Genomic DNA, 17,718 nt, shown 5'->3' on the forward strand with positions numbered 1-17,718 from the left:
TGATAAGTGTTTTATTACTAATAATCATTGGTTTGTTACTGATAGTGATAAGTGTTTTATTACTAATAATCATCGGTTTGTTACTGATAGTGTTAAGTGTTTTATTACTAATAATCATTGGTTTGTTACTGATAGTGATAAGTGTTTTATTACTAATAATCATCGGTTTGTTACTGATAGTGTTAAGTGTTTTATTACTAATAATCATTGGTTTGTTACTGATAGTGATAAGTGTTTTATTACTAATAATCATCGGTTTGTTACTGATAGTGTTAAGTGTTTTATTACTAATAATCATTGGTTTGTTACTGATAGTGATAAGTGTTTTATTACTAATAATCATCGGTTTGTTACTGATAGTGATAAGTGTTTTATTACTAATAATCATCGGTTTGTTACTGATATGTGTTAAGTGTTTTATTACTGATAATCATTGGTTTGTTACTGATAATGTTAAGTGTTTTATTACTAATAATCATTGGTTTGTTACAATAGTGTTGATGGAAGCTCTCCACCAAGCTGCTTTTGTTGGAGGTTTGAGTCATTCTTTGTATTCTCCAGATTTTATGATAGGAAAACACAATTCTGAAATGGTGAGAATTTTTCATCTTTATTGTATTTTTAATGGTCTTCATTAAGTGATTTTGGATGACATAGTACTAGTTTTAAACTAAATGTAATAAATTCTGATGGAGTTTAATTTATTGAGATGAGAAGCCAGTCATTTTATTATCTACTGCTGACATAAATCTATAAGCATTTCACAATGTAACAGACATGTAGCAATCATAATGTAACAGATATGTAGTAGTTCAGAATGTAACAAAGACGTTGTATTTCATAACATAACACACATGTAGCATTCATGATGTCACCAAACTAACATGATAATTTGTGATGTAACACTGTCCTGTGGTAGTTCAGAATGTTTTGTTGTTGTTTTTTCCAGCTTCAGAGCTATGTAAAAGATACATTTACAGCAGAAAGAGCTACAGTGATAGGCCTAGGTGTGGATCACGATTTGTTTGTTGAACAAGTGGAAAATTTGTTTCACTTTGAGAATAGAAGAGGATCTATTGATGTGGGCTCATCAAAATATGGAGGAGGTAAGATTTCTTTGTGTTTTATGAAATATATAGTAGTACGTACAGTTTATATACAGTGAATCCTGTTAATCTGGACATGGGCAGTTTGGATACTGTTCTTACACAATGTAAGTAATACATAATGCTTTAGTACGTACAGCTTATATACAGTGAATCCTGTTAATCTGGACATGGGCAGTTTGGATACTGTTCTTACACAATGTAAGTAATACATAATGCTTTAGTACGTTCAGCTTATATACAATGAATCCTGTTAATCAGGACATGGACAGTTCAGATACTGTTCTTACACAATGTAAGTAATACATAATGCTTTAGTACGTACAGTTTATATACAATGAACCCTCTTAATCTGGACATGGACAGTTCAGATACTGTTCTTACACAACGTACGTAATACATAATCCTTTAGTACGTACAGTTTATATACAGTGAATCCTGTTAATCTGGACATGGACAGTTTGGATACTGTTTTTACACAATGTAAGTAATACATACTGCTTTAGTACGTACAGTTTATATACAATGAACCCTGTTAATCTGGACATGGACAGTTCAGATACTGTTCTTACACAACGTACGTAATACATAATGCTTTAGTACGTACAGTTTATATACAGTGAATCCTGTTAATCTGGACATGGGCAGTTTGGATACTGTTTTTACACAATGTAAGTAATACATAATGCTTTGGTACATACAGCTTATATACAGTGAATCCTGTTCATCTGGACATGGACAGTTCAGATACTGTTCTTACACAATGTAAGTAATACATAATGCTTTAGTACGTACAGTTTATATACAATGAACCCTCTTAATCTGGACATGGACAGTTCAGATACTGTTCTTACACAACGCGTCGTAATACATAATCCTTTAGTATGCATTACAGTTTATATACAGTGAATCCTGTTAATCTGGACATGGACAGTTTGGATACTGTTTTTACACAATGTAAATAATACATACTGCTTTAGTACGTACAGTTTATATACAATGAACCCTCTTAATCTGGACATGGACAGTTCAGATACTGTTCTTACACAACGTACGTAATACATAATGCTTTAGTACGTACAGTTTATATACAGTGAATCCTGTTAATCTGGACATGGGCAGTTTGGATACTGTTTTTACACAATGTAAGTAATACATAATGCTTTGGTACATACAGCTTATATACAGTGAATCCTGTTCATCTGGACATGGACAGTTCAGATACTGTTCTTACACAATGTAAGTAATACATAATGCTTTAGTACGTACAGTTTATATACAATGAACCCTCTTAATCAGGACATGGACAGTTCAGATACTGTTCTTACACAACATACGTAATACATAATCCTTTAGTAATGCATTGTTTATATTCAGTGAATCCTGTTAATCTGGACATGGACAGTTCAGATACTGTTTTTACACAATGTAAGTAATACATAATGCTTTAGTACGTACAGTTTATATACAGTGAATCCTGTTAATCTGGACATGGACAGTTCAGATACTGTTCTTACACAACGTACGTAATACATAATCCTTTAGTACGTACAGTTTATATTCAGTGAATCCTGTTAATCTGGACATGGACAGTTTGGATACTGTTTTTACACAATGTAAGTAATACATAATGCTTTAGTACGTACAGTTTATATACAGTGAATCCTGTTAATCTGGACATGGACAGTTCAGATACTGTTCTTACACAATGTACGTAATACATAATGCTTTAGTACCTACAGTTTATATACAGTGAATCCTGTTAATCTGGACATGGGCAGTTCAGATACTGTTTTTACACAATATAAGTAATACATAATGCTTTAGTACGTACAGTTTATATACAGTGAATCCTGTTAATCTGGACATGGGCAGTTCAGATACTGTTTTTACACAATATAAAGTAATACATAATGCTTTAGTAAGTACAGTTTATATACAATGAACCCTCTTAATCTGGACATGGACAGTTCAGATACTGTTCTTACACAACGTACGTAATACATAATCCTTTAGTACGTACAGTTTATATTCAGTGAATCCTGTTAATCTGGACATGGACAGTTCAGATACTGTTTTTACACAGCATAAGTAATACATAATGCTTTAGTACGTACAGTTTATATACAGTGAATCCTGTTCATCTGGACATGGACAGTTCAGATACTGTTCTTACACAATGTAAGTAATACATAATGCTTTAGTACGTACAGTTTATATACAATGAACCCTCTTAATCTGGACATGGACAGTTCAGATACTGTTCTTACACAACGTACGTAATACATAATCCTTTAGTACGTACAGTTTATATTCAGTGAATCCTGTTAATCTGGACATGGACAGTTCAGATACTGTTCTTACACAAAGATTTTCACAACTATAAATATAATTTGGAACTTGTGTACTTATGTTTAAAATTCAGACAGATGTTTCTTAAGCCTGAAAAATATTTCCATAGTAATTTTTACAGGAATCTACAAGAGTCAAGTAGGAGTCAATTGGAATAGAAAACAAATTAATAATTGTTGAACACGAAACACATGTACACACAGAGGGCATCAAGTTATGACAGTTTCAATAAGAACAAGGTTCCTAGCAGGTACATACACATATAAGCTACAACAGATATAAATGGGTCATTAGTATGAGTGACACTAGAAACATGTCAAGCCACACCACTCTGAAACAAATAGATGTAAAAATATTGACAGCATTAAAACATGATGTTTGTTTACTTAAGAAAGCAGTGCATGAATTCTGTATTTTGTATTTTTTAAGCAAGTCACTGATTTTAACAAACTAATTTACATGAAAATAGTGGCATATACTCCAGTTTATTTAATTTTTGAGAACATACAAAATAATAAACTGTATGTGTAAGTATAGTTGTTTTTTGTATACCAGTTGCTTGTCCACCCTTACTAGATTAGACTCCTACACTATCTGTTATCTATTAAATTTTTTAACTCAAATAGAATCAGAATTTAGTTTTGACTTCGTCACACTAAATACTGGAGCCATCTTTGTTATGAAATTTCCTGTTCCATCATAAATGAAATATTGTTGCTATATGTAAATTATTATACTACATTCAATACAACATATTTTATTTGTAGATATTTTTCATTAGTGTAGACACAAAGATTTTTAGACTTTGTTAACATAGTTAGTTGATGACTATTTATAACAGTAAAACAAGTCTGGTGTTGGTTGTATAATCTGTGGTTCTTCAATTTCTTTTATTGATTTGTTTCTGTTTGTTTTATTTTCAGTTTTGATAATTGTAAGTTAAATTACATACCAGCAGTTCATTGAAAAAAGTATAATCTAAGAATATATTAGTTCAAGGATTGAAGTCATCATTTCATAGCAGTGATTGTGAATTTTCAAGTTCAAACTTAAGTGTTCTGCTCTAAACTTAATAATACCAAGTGTTATTTTCTTTTTTTATACCAATGTTATTTATTTTATAGTAACCTAATATTATTCAAGTGGTTAACTCAGGTAATAAAATCATTTTTGTTATTTTTAATAAATAATTAACACTTACAAACTCATTTGAATATCCACACTACAGGAATAAGCTTCTTGTATGTAAAGTATATTTTGTAGTGCATGTATTATTTGGGAGAAAACATATCACAGTTTTCACCTTCTCAAAATATGCAGCGATTTATGAAACAATTGTCTTTTGTTTTATGGTATATTTTAAACTTCCCATAATTAATAACCCCCGAAATAGTTAGATATGGAAAGATGTACCCTTAAAATAATCAAATATTAAAGTCCTTCACATTTACTTGGAGATCTGTGGTTGTATTTTGAGTCATTTGTTAATTGTAGTTGTACCACTGTTGTTGATTTTTTTCAGACCGTATTTGAAAATTGTTTTTACTTCTTCAGTGTGTGATTGTTTTTGTTTTATGATGAAGGGAATGCTGGATGAACAAAACTTACTGAAGGAAGGGGGGGTTACAAAACTCCAATCCATTATTTTTTTTTACAGGTCAGGCAAAGCTAGTTTTTACACAATATTAAGACAAATGTAAATAAGTGTTCATTGATTTTTTTTTTTTTTTTAAAGAAGTACTTTGGGATGTTATATTATGAAAACTTGTGAAATGATCTAGAATATAAAGATGTTTCATCAGACCATCCTATATCCTAATAGTTTAGAATACATTTTACTACATTACTTACAGGGGAAGTCCGTCTGGAGTTTCCAGGTCCTGTTAGTTATGCTGCTGTCGTAGCAGAAGGTGCAAGGTAAATTACTTTTTTATGTGTGTGTGTGTATACGTTATCCTGATAGCCTGCTATGTTTTTGGTTGATACAGCGTGCTTTATTTTGATTACAATTATATTTTGTATTTAAGAAATGGGAAAGGTTTTTAAGATACAAATTATATTAATAAATATTTATTATATTTATATTCTAGTTGTCTGTGTTTTGAAAAGACGTTACCATAATGTGCAAAAACCCAATGAAGCCCTTCTTCCTCTTTGTCTTGTTACACAAATATTGATAAATAAGGCAGTATTCAAAACACGAAATATTTGATTATTTCTAGTCTGACAAATCTGAAAGAGATGTTGTGTTTAGCCTTGCTCCAAAGGATCCTTGGAGTAGCACCATCTGTAAAGTACAGTGAGGGACTGCACTCGAAGCTCGGCAGTGCAGGAGCTAAAGTCACAAATGAGCCATTTGCTGTAAGTAGCATCATGTTTCTGATGTATGTTTGGTCATTAAAATACAATCATTGTTACTCAAGGTTTTAATTTGAACTATCTAAGTTAGTAATTTACTTCCTGTGCTTTTAATTTAGCATGAAATATATTTATTTGTCTCAAGACTTAAAAATCAGGTTCTGGTATTCGGTGGTTGCGTTTAGCTTCAATGAAATTACATTTTATGACATTTGAATGTCAGTGATTCATTCACGTCATAGTTAAAACATGGCATCTAGTTACTGTACAGGTGAAGTCTCAAGTACTTGTCAGTTTTATCATGCTGCACAAGTGTCATCTTCCTAGGTAATAAAAATAATTAAGGGTGTAAAATACATAACTAAGGATATCATATCAAATGGTATAAGAACTAATGAAAATCATTAGATTTTATGTCTAATGAGTTTTTATTATCACTGCACATATGGAACAATATGATTTCACGTGTGATCCTTCTGTGACTTCTCCCAATCTAAGTTCAGTAATTGTTAACAAAAACAACAGTCGAATGTGAGAAAATTTACTTAAACCAGTTGATGTTTCTGACAATAAAATTAAAGCAATTCACATTAGTGGGAAAGAGTAAACTATACTTTGCAGTCAATAATTTCTACGATTCACCATTGGTTTCTTAGTCGGTGAAACTTTCCCAACATTTAAAAAAAAACCTGTCAAGAACTTTGTTAAACAGTCAGCAACAACTTAAGGTAACACGTAAGGCATTACAGATGTCAAGTTTATGTAAATTAACAGACTTCTGGAAATTCAAGCATCTGTGACTGGGATGCGATATGAAAGTAAAAGCTACGCTTTGTGACTTTTGTACTAAAGCGCATGTGATTAATTCATTCACAATTGAATGTAACCTGCTGAACAAATATATTGTTACCAAACACAAATACAGAAGAGATATAAAAATTATTTATGTTTCTCTAGTTGTAAATATTAATATTGTTTGTAAAATCAAAAATGAAATCTGTTTTAATCCAAACACTAAAGTTTTGTTTAAGCTGTAGAACCAGAATATTTTTTTAATAGCTATGGCACTTCTTAATCCCATTACCTTGGGTGGTTTTCAATAAATAATTTATATTAACCTTCAGTCATTAAATAGATGTATATTTTCCAGCATCTTCTTAAATCACATACATCATTTTGTGGTTCATGTCTTTTTCTTTATTCAAATGAAGACTTACTTTTCATTTTGATGTATTTTTGAATAAGGTCAGATTGTTGGAAAGAGTTTAAACGTATCTTTCAAACAGAGTAATCTTTGGTAGTAGTTGAAGGTGGAACCAGTCATTCAGATGTCAGTACTATTGACAGATTTTTGTGCTTAACCCATTGTTTTTAAGGATCATTTTTATTTTTCTGTTTACCATTCACTCTCAACTAAATGAACCATTGTGATAGAGGTGGCATGCTTGTTGCTTTAAGTAGTAGTTATACATATAGTCCATGTGTGGCAAGAATCAAAAACAGTGGTGAAATCATGATCTTGAAGAGTCTACACTAGATGGAAGTCAGAGTCAGAACTGACTGAGATACAGTGTAAAAAAGGTTGGAGGAAGTCAGTGTGAGAAATAACAGATACAGTGTATCTAAAGGTTGGAAGAAGTCAGTGTGAGAAATAACAGCTACAGTGTATAAAAGGTTGGAGGAACTCAGTGTGAGAAATAACAGATACAGTGTATCTAAAGGTTGGAGGAAGTCAGTGTGAGAAATAACAGCTACAGTGTATAAAAGGTTGGAGGAAGTGTGAAAACAGATACAGTGTATCTAAAGGTTGGAGGAAGTCAGTGTGATAACAGATACAGTGTATCTAAAGGTTGGAGGAAGTCAGTGTGAGAAATAACAGATACAGTGTATCTAAAGGTTGGAGGAAGTCAGTGTGAGAAATAACAGCTACAGTGTAAAAAAGGTTGGAGGAAGTCAGTGTGAGAAATAACAGATACAGTGTATCTAAAGGTTGGAGGAAGTCAGTGTGAGAAATAAGATACAGATTGGAGGAAGTCAGTGTAGAAATAACAGGTGTATCTAAAGGTTGGAGGAAGTCAGTGTGAGAAATAACAGATACAGTGTATCTAAAGGTTGGAGGAAGTCAGTGTGAGAAATAACAGATACAGTGTATCTAAAGGTAGGAAGTCAGTGTGAGATAACAGCTACAGTGTAAAAGGTTGGAGGAAGTCAGTGTGAGAAATAACAGATACAGTGTATCTAAAGGTTGGAGGAAGTCAGTGTGAAATAACAGATACAGTGTATCTAAAGGTTGGAGGAAGTCAGTGAGAAATAACAGATACAGTGTATCTAAAGGTTGGAGGAAGTCAGTGTGAGAAATAACAGATACAGTGTATCTAAAGGTTGGAGGAAGTCAGTGTGAGAAATAACAGATACAGTGTATCTAAAGGTTGGAGGAAGTCAGTGTGAGAAATAACAGATACAGTGTATCTAAAGGTTGGAGGAAGTCAGTGTGAGAAATAACAGATACAGTGTATCTAAAGGTTGGAGGAAGTCAGTGTGAGAAATAACAGATACAGTGTATAAAAGGTTGGAGGAAGTCAGTGTGAGAAATAACATACAGTGTATCTAAAGTGTGGAGGAAGTCTAAAAATTGGAGGAAGTCAGTGTGAAAATAACAGCTACAGTGTATCTAAAGTTGGAGAAGTCAGTGAGAAATAACAGATACAGTGTATTTGGAGGTGAGAGTGGTGAGAAATAACAGCTACAGTGTATAAAAGGTTGGAGGAAGTCTGGGTGAGAAATAACAGATACAGTGTATAAAAGGTTGGAGGAAGTCAGTGTGAGAAATAACAGATACAGTGTATAAAAGATTGGAGGAAGTCAGTGTGAGAAATAACAGATATAGTGTATAAAAGGTTGGAGGAAGTCAGGGTGAGAAATAACAGATACAGTGTATATAAATGGTGGGAGGAAATCAGAGTGATTAATAGCCATGATACAGTGGAAGGAAGGATGAGAGAGAGATAACTGAGATGTTGTATACAAATTTACAATCGGAATGAGAAACTAAGAGCATTTATGTAAAATGAATGAATGTTAGTAATTTGTGTAGTACTTATCTCAGTCAGGTAATTGTTGTTTAAGCTGTAAAAATATTTTCAAATCCAATAACTGTAGAACATCCTGTATAAAAACTGTAAGATTGTTTTTCCAGCAAATAGTTTTATGGAGATGTTTGTTTGTGATCAGAGAGTATTTCATTAAAGTAGATCTAATCATTGTCTATAACTGTTATGTTTGTGGTTATATTAAGAATGTGTGCTTTGTAAAATATACTTTGATATTTTTAATAATAAATTGCTATTATACCATTATGAATGAGATATAAATTGTTACAGGTTGTTATAATTGGCCCAGCAGGGCTTAATGATTAACATGCTTGGATGGTGAATTGGAGGTTCATAGGCTGTAGTTCGATGTATAAAGTAAGGTACCAACTTATGTGATGTTTGTTCCATGGACCATGTGTTATCAAAAGGTTCTGTTTATTATATACATTTTGCAATCACAGGTAATCGATAAACCAGTAATACAAAGAAGAATAAGGTACATTTATTATTTTTGAAATGGCTACTTTTCCCCGTTAAATTAAAGCTTTATAGGAATGCATGTTCATTTCAGGTACCTTGTTTTTTTATTGTGCTTTTTGTCATACACTGAAAATAATTAGTTTTTTCATTTGAGCATTTAACAAATGTCTCCGTTACTTGTTGGTTCATTTATTTCAGTGCAGCAGTGTATAATTTTGTTGTGTATTTGGCAGGTTTTGGCATTATTTATTATTCACTATTGTACTGCAATAAATTGATTTTCATTGTCGTAAGAACTCGTGTAATGAATTTTTATGATACTTAAATCTTTGTAGACACTTTACTCACTTGTTACTCACATCCCAGAATATTCGGTATCCGTGAGAAGTTTTGTGTTCATAAACAAAGTAATGCTATGAGTTTTTAATGTTGCAGGTGTCCAGTTTAAATGTCAGTTACTCGGACAGTGGTCTGTTTGGATTTGTTGTAACTGGACAACACAGCTGTATGGATAAGGTAAAGTTTCTAACTTATATTTCAGTTGTACATTTTGTTTATAGTTTCACTTTACTTTGACTTTTATGCAATGTTAAGTATAATTTTAACACCTGTGCAAGTGTTAAAAACTTGCAAAGAAAGTTTTTTTCAAAATTTGTGTATCCCTTTCCATACCTGTATCTTGTATTTTGTACAAGTGATAGTGTGAAGTATAAAACATGTTTATGTGTACATAATTTTTAAAAAGTTTATAAATAATATATGTTCAGATGAATATTATCTCTGTTTGTTCGAAATAATATATAGGATGTTGCATAATTTCTAAGAACAAAGTGGTTCAGAGCATAAACTGCATTTAAGATCAGCTGTTACAGGCATGTAATGCAACAGTATAATGTACAATATGTCACTTTGTGTTTTGTACTTCATTAGTAGTACTAAGTTTACTAAAACAGTCTTATTGTTTTAAAACACTCAGTAGTTATCACAGTTTGGTTTCGAAGTGTTTCAGACATAATGTTGTATTTGAATATTGATTTTTAGAGCATGTCATTCACTACCAGAACAAACTTTGTTTTTGATTTGTCCTTACAGGCTCATTTACAGAGTAATACATCTGAAAAATAAAAGTGTCATAAAGAACTCATTTAATATAAATGAAATACAATAAATTACAGTAGTTTTCCCAAGTTTTGTGATGTTTGAGTGATATTTCAATGTTTAAAAACAAACATAACCTTATATTGAAGGCTCATATATATATAATTGTACTTACAAAATTAAGTAATGTTGTATGTTTACATCACATATTATTATGAACCTTTGTTGATACCAGACTTTTCAAGTTTTCTGTAAACAGTGATTACCTACCCTGAGTTTTAATTACCTTTGGTTTATCTTTTCTACTCTTATTGTATTGCTTTTATCATATTAAAGTTATACAGGTTTTTGTGGGAAGTGTATTATTTTATAGTGGTATATGATACAGTATTATGAAATAGAATTCTAAAGACATTCCAGTGGGAACAATAGCAAAGTGTATGAAATGCTTTTGACCTCATGATGCCTTTAGTGGAAAAACCGTGGTTGTAATGAACGACGTACTTGTGAAATGTGATATTGTCTTCTCCTTCCTCAACTCTGTAAAGTACTGTATGTTCATAATAGGTTAAATGAATGTCACACTTACATTATTTGTGAAATTCAATTGTACGTGTAATGTACAATAACGGAACATGTTTTGTAAAACAGATAAGTTAGTGATTCTATATCATAGTTAAGAAAAGCTTTTTACAGAAATTGTAAATGTAAGTTTTGTAATTTTATCTAAATATTTATATATTTAAAAGTCTCATTGTTTTATGCAACCTTAGAAATCATACTTTTGTTTCTTAAACAGTTATTAAAGTCACTCGTGACTGAGATGCGTAGTACAGTCAAGAAAGTCACTGATCAGGATTTAATGAATGCTAAGTAAGAAGTTATTTATGTCTTCTTATAACTTATTGTATGTATGTGTTTAAAGATTTAGTTGTTGAAGTAAAGAACAACTTAACACCAACCACTTGTATGTATGTGTTTAAAGATTTAGGTGTTGAAGTAAAGAATGACTTAACACCAACCTCTTGTATGTATGTGTTTAAATATTTAGATGTTGAACTAAAGAATGACTTAACACCAACCATTTGTATGTATGTGTTTAAATATTTAGATGTTGAAGTAAAGAATGACTTAACACCAACCACTTGTATGTATGTGTTTAAAGATTTAGGTGTTGAAGTAAAGAATGACTTAACACCAACCTCTTGTATGTATGTTTAAATATTTAGATGTTGAACTAAAGAATGACTTAACACCAACCATTTGTATGTATGTGTTTAAATATTTAGATGTTGAAGTAAAGAATGACTTAACACCAACCATTTGTATGTATGTGTTTAAATATTTAGATGTTGAAGTAAAGAATGACTTAACACCAACCACTTGTATGTATGTGTTTAAAGATTTAGGTGTTGAAGTAAAGAATGACTTAACACCAACCTCTTGTATGTATGTTTAAATATTTAGATGTTGAACTAAAGAATGACTTAACACCAACCATTTGTATGTATGTGTTTAAATATTTAGATGTTGAAGTAAAGAATGACTTAACACCAACCATTTGTATGTATGTGTTTAAAGATTTAGGTGTTGAAGTAAAGAATGACTTAACACCAACCACTTGTATGTATGTGTTTAAAGATTTAGGTGTTGAAGTAAAGAATGACTTAACACCAACCTCTTGTATGTATGTTTAAATATTTAGATGTTGAACTAAAGAATGACTTAACACCAACCATTTGTATGTATGTGTTTAAATATTTAGATGTTGAAGTAAAGAATGACTTAACACCAACCATTTGTATGTATGTGTTTAAAGATTTAGGTGTTGAAGTAAAGAATGACTTAACACCAACCATTTGTATGTATGTTGTAAAGAATGACTTAACACCAACCTCTTGTATGTATGTGTTTAAATATTTAGATGTTGAAGTAAAGAATGACTTAACACCAACCTCTTGTATGTATGTGTTTAAATATTTAGATGTTGAACTAAAGAATGACTTAACACCAACCTCTTGTTTGTATGTGTTTAAAGATTTAGTGGTTGAAGTAAAGAACAACTTAAGACCAACCATTTGTATGTATATATATATATATCAAAATGTAGTTGTAACATGTTATCCATATATAGTAATGTAGTTAAAACGTTTGAGTGTCATTAGTGGTTATTGTGTATACAACATGGCAAATAGTAATAGTTGAATCCATTGGACCAACACCTGTTTCTGTGATGTTGTACTATAACTGTGAAGTTACAAAGTGCATTGTTTGGAAGATTTGGTCATCTTAACAAACTGATTGTACACTAGAAAAATTTTATTCTTTTTGATAGAATATTTTTCACTAAAAGTTGGTTTGATAATTTTTTATACCAGTGGTGAACAAACAAACCAAATGTTATTTTATTACTTGTACTTTGGACCATTGTCCTCCATCAGAACTGTAAGTCACGATGAGGGCTCTTCTGTCATAAACACCACGAGCAGAGTGCATGATGTGTAAGTTCTTTTCACTGACAGATGTAACTGTCCTCGATCTCATTTGTTATTTTCAATGAGTCAACTGTTCAAATAAAAAGTGCACAATAAACATATAAGGTACAAGAATAGAATGTTTCAAAAGTACTGTAGTTTAACTGGCTTTTTTACTAAACTATAAATAGGTTTGGAATGAGCTGATTAGCTGCTTGTTGTTGAACTACAACAACTGCAGACAAAGTAACTCAGTACATTAATATGGTGCACAGTGTGTCCATCCAGTGAGGGAAGTGAGAGATATTTCTCTGGTGAGTTTGACAGATTTAGTGATGTTTCTGTTAGTCGAGGAGTTGGGAGGCTCAACTGTTATATTCTTGCTTTTGTGTTTTATTTGTGTCTCTTATTAAAAGCTTTATCAAGGAAGATATGAAACCTAGAGGGGAAAATCAAACACTTCACGTAAGACAGCAGTAAGGACCGAGAATCATTTTAAATATCGCCTCTTGAAACTGAAACTTAGATAATATAAAATGAAACTGGAATTATTAACTTGTACATATGAAATATGTAATATTTGTTTGCTGATATTTCAGACACCAGCTAGAAGCTACTCTAAACATGGCACAAGAAAACCAAGCTAATATTCTGCACGATATGGGCATTCAGACATTGGTCCAAGGGAAGCTGACCAACCATGATGACCTTATGAAGGTCATGAATGGTATCACAACTCAGGATGTAGCAAATGTATGTTTCTTTTGTTTCTTTATTCATGACTCTTGCACACATTGATTGTTTTGGTTTTGCGTGTCTAATCGTAAACATCTGTTCTGTGTTACATGTCGCTTCATGGTGAGTTTACTTGCTGATTAATTATGTTACACGTTACGGTTTCACTGTTAAAATTATTTGTTTTCAGGTACGACATTTTGAACACTTGTTTTTGAGAAAGATTACACTGGTGATCAAAATGTACCTGATATTATAGCAAACCTTACTGTAAAAGATGTAACATGAAACGTGCATTATATATTGTTTAAAAATGATCCTTAGGACATTCTCTGCATTCAATCAACAAACAATTAATTTTAAAGCAAGACAAACCTACTTCAATACTACTTGAACAGCCAAATCTCTTTGTTGTATTCATCATCACGTTTCTTACATAAACACAAGTTTTTATTCCAAAAATTGTGGTGTAAATAGTAACACATTAGAAGCCAATATACCTAAAACTGTTGGAAAAATCAAACTTCATATGTGTTATGACATTCCCCTAAGTTTCTACATTTAGTAATCAGAATCAGGGGTAAAAATAACACTTCCAATCTGTCTTTTGTCTCTCACAAGTTTCTTTTAAATACATACTTAATAAAATTGGCAAATGAAGTTTATCCAAAGGAAAGAATTTGGCTTAAAAGTTAAAATGTTTTGAAAAAAGAATTATTGCTCAATCCACTGGTACTTAGATAGCTTATTTAATTAACTGATAGTAGATAGATTTAAGAAAACAACATTAAAAGTGTTTTCTTTTAGTTTCTAGGACAGCAAGCTGATTTCTCTGAGTTATTTAATTTTGTTTGATATTTTTAACATAAAACACATTTTGAGATTTAAACAAAATAATGCAAGCAGTCACAGTAAATGTGAACTATTAGTTTCCCTTCGGGGTTTTTTTGTGTGTCATACATCAGAATTTGTTAAAGAAATATTAAATCATGTTTTTTTAGGTAGCAGCAAAAGTGATGAAAACAAAACCAAGCATGGCTGCCGTAGGTCGTCTTCACTATATCCCGCATCTAGTGGATCTTTTGTAAAGATACATTAGGGACATTCTTGGAAATTAGTTTGATTTATAACAGGAGGATCTGCCACAGAAATAGAAGTTTGTTAGCATTAACAGTAAAAGGAGTATTAACAGATGTAACTTGTTTTCCACTTCTTTCATCTGTATGGATAAACATGAGATCACAGTGTTAAGATTAGTAACAGAAACACGAATTTTTAATGAATTTCACATAATTATTGTAGGTATTTATAAATTATCCTTCTTTGTTTAATACTTGAATAAAGAGAAGTAAAGCTTCCATTACATGTAACATCTGTAATCTGGAACAATTTCTTAAAGAAACGTTTTTTGTAATTATAAGTTCCCAAACCAAAATCTTCAAAGCTTTAGTACTTTGACCTTACATACATACAGTATTTTATTACATGTAGTGTTAAGCAGTTTATACAACACTAATATAAAGTGGTCTGAAAAATATTTAAAACCAGTTATGTTACTGAAATTTTTTAAGGTAAGGAACCGTTAAATATTCAGTATACTGGAAACAACAAGTTCAAACCATTTGTGGTTGTACACTTGATCAGTGTACCATGATAAGCACGGTGTACCTACCTGTGGTATTCACAGTGGGTGTCACATCTGCCCTTTTTTTGCACGTTAACCACATAATCTGCTGGTACAATGCTAAAATCAGAGGTTCATTTCCCCTTGGTGGACTCAGCAGATAGCCCGATGTGGCTTTGCTATAAGAAAATGCAAACGTTAACCACAGGTGTATATCACTACTATCTTTCACTAGATCTAACATGTATAACCTCTTTCATCAACTTTAGCCAGTACAATCTCTTCCACCAATTTTATCAAGTATAACCTCTTCTAGCAGATTTAACAAGAATAACCTCTTCCACCAACTTTAATAAGTATAACCTCTTCTATCAACTTGACTTTGTGTAGAAAAGAAACAAATGTTTTTAGGAACAACATTAGTTTTAAAATAATTTATCACAAACTGTAACAAATAAAAAAATATCTTCAACTGTGGTTGCTTTCCAAGCACAAAAATACTCATGTTTGGTTTTTTTTGAAAGGCTGAAATTTTGTTTTTCATAAAATATCTGACGTTTTCCAGGACTGTTATCAAAATAGTCTTCATGCTTTTGTAACAAACAGCCCCGATGTAGAAGAAATTTTAGTATCCAAATAATCGAGATAAGTATGTTTCATTATTTAAATTCTTGCGTGACATCCAGGTCACCACTTATATACACACAATAAACTGCACAGTATGTACAAACTTTCAACGCAGAAGTACAGGAATGTGGATACGGCGCAGATTGCACATTGTGTAGCTTTGAGCTTAACATCAAACCAAAAAATGCGAAATGGTGGTCTTGAAAATTCCTTTTATAACAGTATCCTTACATGTGTGCCCCCCGCTAGTACAGCGGTATGTCTCCAGATTTACAACGCTAAAATCAGTGGTTCGTTTCCCCTCGGTGGGCTGAGCAGACAGTTCGATGTGGCTTTGCTGTAAGAAAAATACACACCTTACCTGTGTAGGTTGTAATATTAGACCCAAATAACATCAGTGTTGAAATATAAAATACATTGAGTTATGACCCAAATAAGAACTATTATTATTGCTTATTAATAGAAATAATCTTCTGCTGTTGTCTTCCTTTCTTTAACAGCCCGGCATGGCCAATTGGTTAAGGCACTCGACTTGTAATTCGAGAGTCGCGGGTTCTAATTCCTGTCACACTAAACATGCTTTTAGCCGTGGGGTGTTATAATGTGACGGTTAACCCGACTATTCGTTGGTAAAATAGTTGGCAGTGGGTGGTAATGACTAGGTACCTTCCTTGTTGTCTTACACTGCTAAATTAGGGACGGCTATCGCAGATAACCCTCTTGTGGCTTTGCGCGATATTCAAAACAAAACAAACCTTTTTTTTTTTTTTTAATGGGATTTGTTCCTACAAAGGTAATTTATTTTTCAACATTTGTACTAATAACTGAAATTCCCATAAAATAACTTTCCATATAATAGCCATGCAAGAGTTGTCGACTTTTAAGTATTTTGAAACTATTGCGCAATAAATATTACAAAAACAACCCTCTAAATGTAAATTTGGTTAACAGAAGAACTCTTAAAATAAACTTACAATTATTAGTAGACAAAGACGTCAGAAACAAGTAATTGAAACTACACATTAATTATCAGTATTTAATTTTTTCAAAATTTCGTAAATAGCTGCAATTGATGTTTATAACTTGTTTAGATTTAAACGATCTTTGTTTTATTTCATGTTATCGATACTAGACGGCGATAGATTCGTCGTAGCGAGCTTTACCGAACGATCTTGTACAAATGTGATATACCTTGCAATTGGAAATCATTGGTTATTTAGACTCATGTTTTATAGAGCAAACTGAACTTGATATTATCTGTTGGGATAAGCAACTAATTAAAGATAGTTTTGTTATCTTTTTTTTCTATCACAATTATGTTTTAAAGAACGACGTTAATGTGTCGTAAAAATTGGTTTGAGTTTCTAACCACCAAATAAATTGTAGTTAACAGCAGACAAATTATTGGATTTGTTTATAGTTACAATAAATTGTTCTATTTATAATTCCAAACCCGTTTACTGTACGTGACGCTAAAGTCAAATTTGCGGCTATTAGAACAAATGTGTAAAAGCAGCGTAGATGAATCTGATATATTCGGCGACAGATAAAATAAAATTAATACAATTGCCTTTTAAGAATAATTGTAGCTAATTTTCTGTTTTCCGATTAATGCTTCTATAAAATGCAAAAGCAGGAAATTATACACCACTCAGTATACTTGTAATACAACTACTAAGTTATAAATATCGATTTTTTTTGTGTGTGGTATATCGCGCATGTTTCATATTTCATTTACCAAGTGCAGTTTATCTACCTACTTGTTATGACAG

At 31.7% G+C, this 17,718-nt stretch overlaps 1 protein-coding gene across 1 annotated transcript in view; it reads left to right on the forward strand.

Annotated features, from left to right (window-relative positions):
• The window catches only part of UQCR-C2 (Ubiquinol-cytochrome c reductase core protein 2), a 30,294-nt gene extending 15,229 nt beyond the window's left edge, over positions 1 to 15,065 (forward strand). Inside the window, exons 7-14 of the mRNA XM_076510086.1 lie at positions 496 to 593; positions 950 to 1,106; positions 5,312 to 5,375; positions 5,681 to 5,819; positions 9,824 to 9,904; positions 11,286 to 11,359; positions 13,560 to 13,713; positions 14,697 to 15,065. Coding sequence (XP_076366201.1) covers positions 496 to 593; positions 950 to 1,106; positions 5,312 to 5,375; positions 5,681 to 5,819; positions 9,824 to 9,904; positions 11,286 to 11,359; positions 13,560 to 13,713; positions 14,697 to 14,783 — 854 coding nt within the window. The 3' untranslated portion in view covers positions 14,784 to 15,065. The remainder of the gene's footprint in view (positions 1 to 495; positions 594 to 949; positions 1,107 to 5,311; positions 5,376 to 5,680; positions 5,820 to 9,823; positions 9,905 to 11,285; positions 11,360 to 13,559; positions 13,714 to 14,696) is intronic.
• Positions 15,066 to 17,718: the final 2,653 nt, after the last annotated feature.

The sequence above is a fragment of the Tachypleus tridentatus genome, chromosome 7 (genome assembly GCF_004210375.1).
Source record: "Tachypleus tridentatus isolate NWPU-2018 chromosome 7, ASM421037v1, whole genome shotgun sequence".
NCBI lineage: Eukaryota > Metazoa > Arthropoda > Merostomata > Xiphosura > Limulidae > Tachypleus > Tachypleus tridentatus.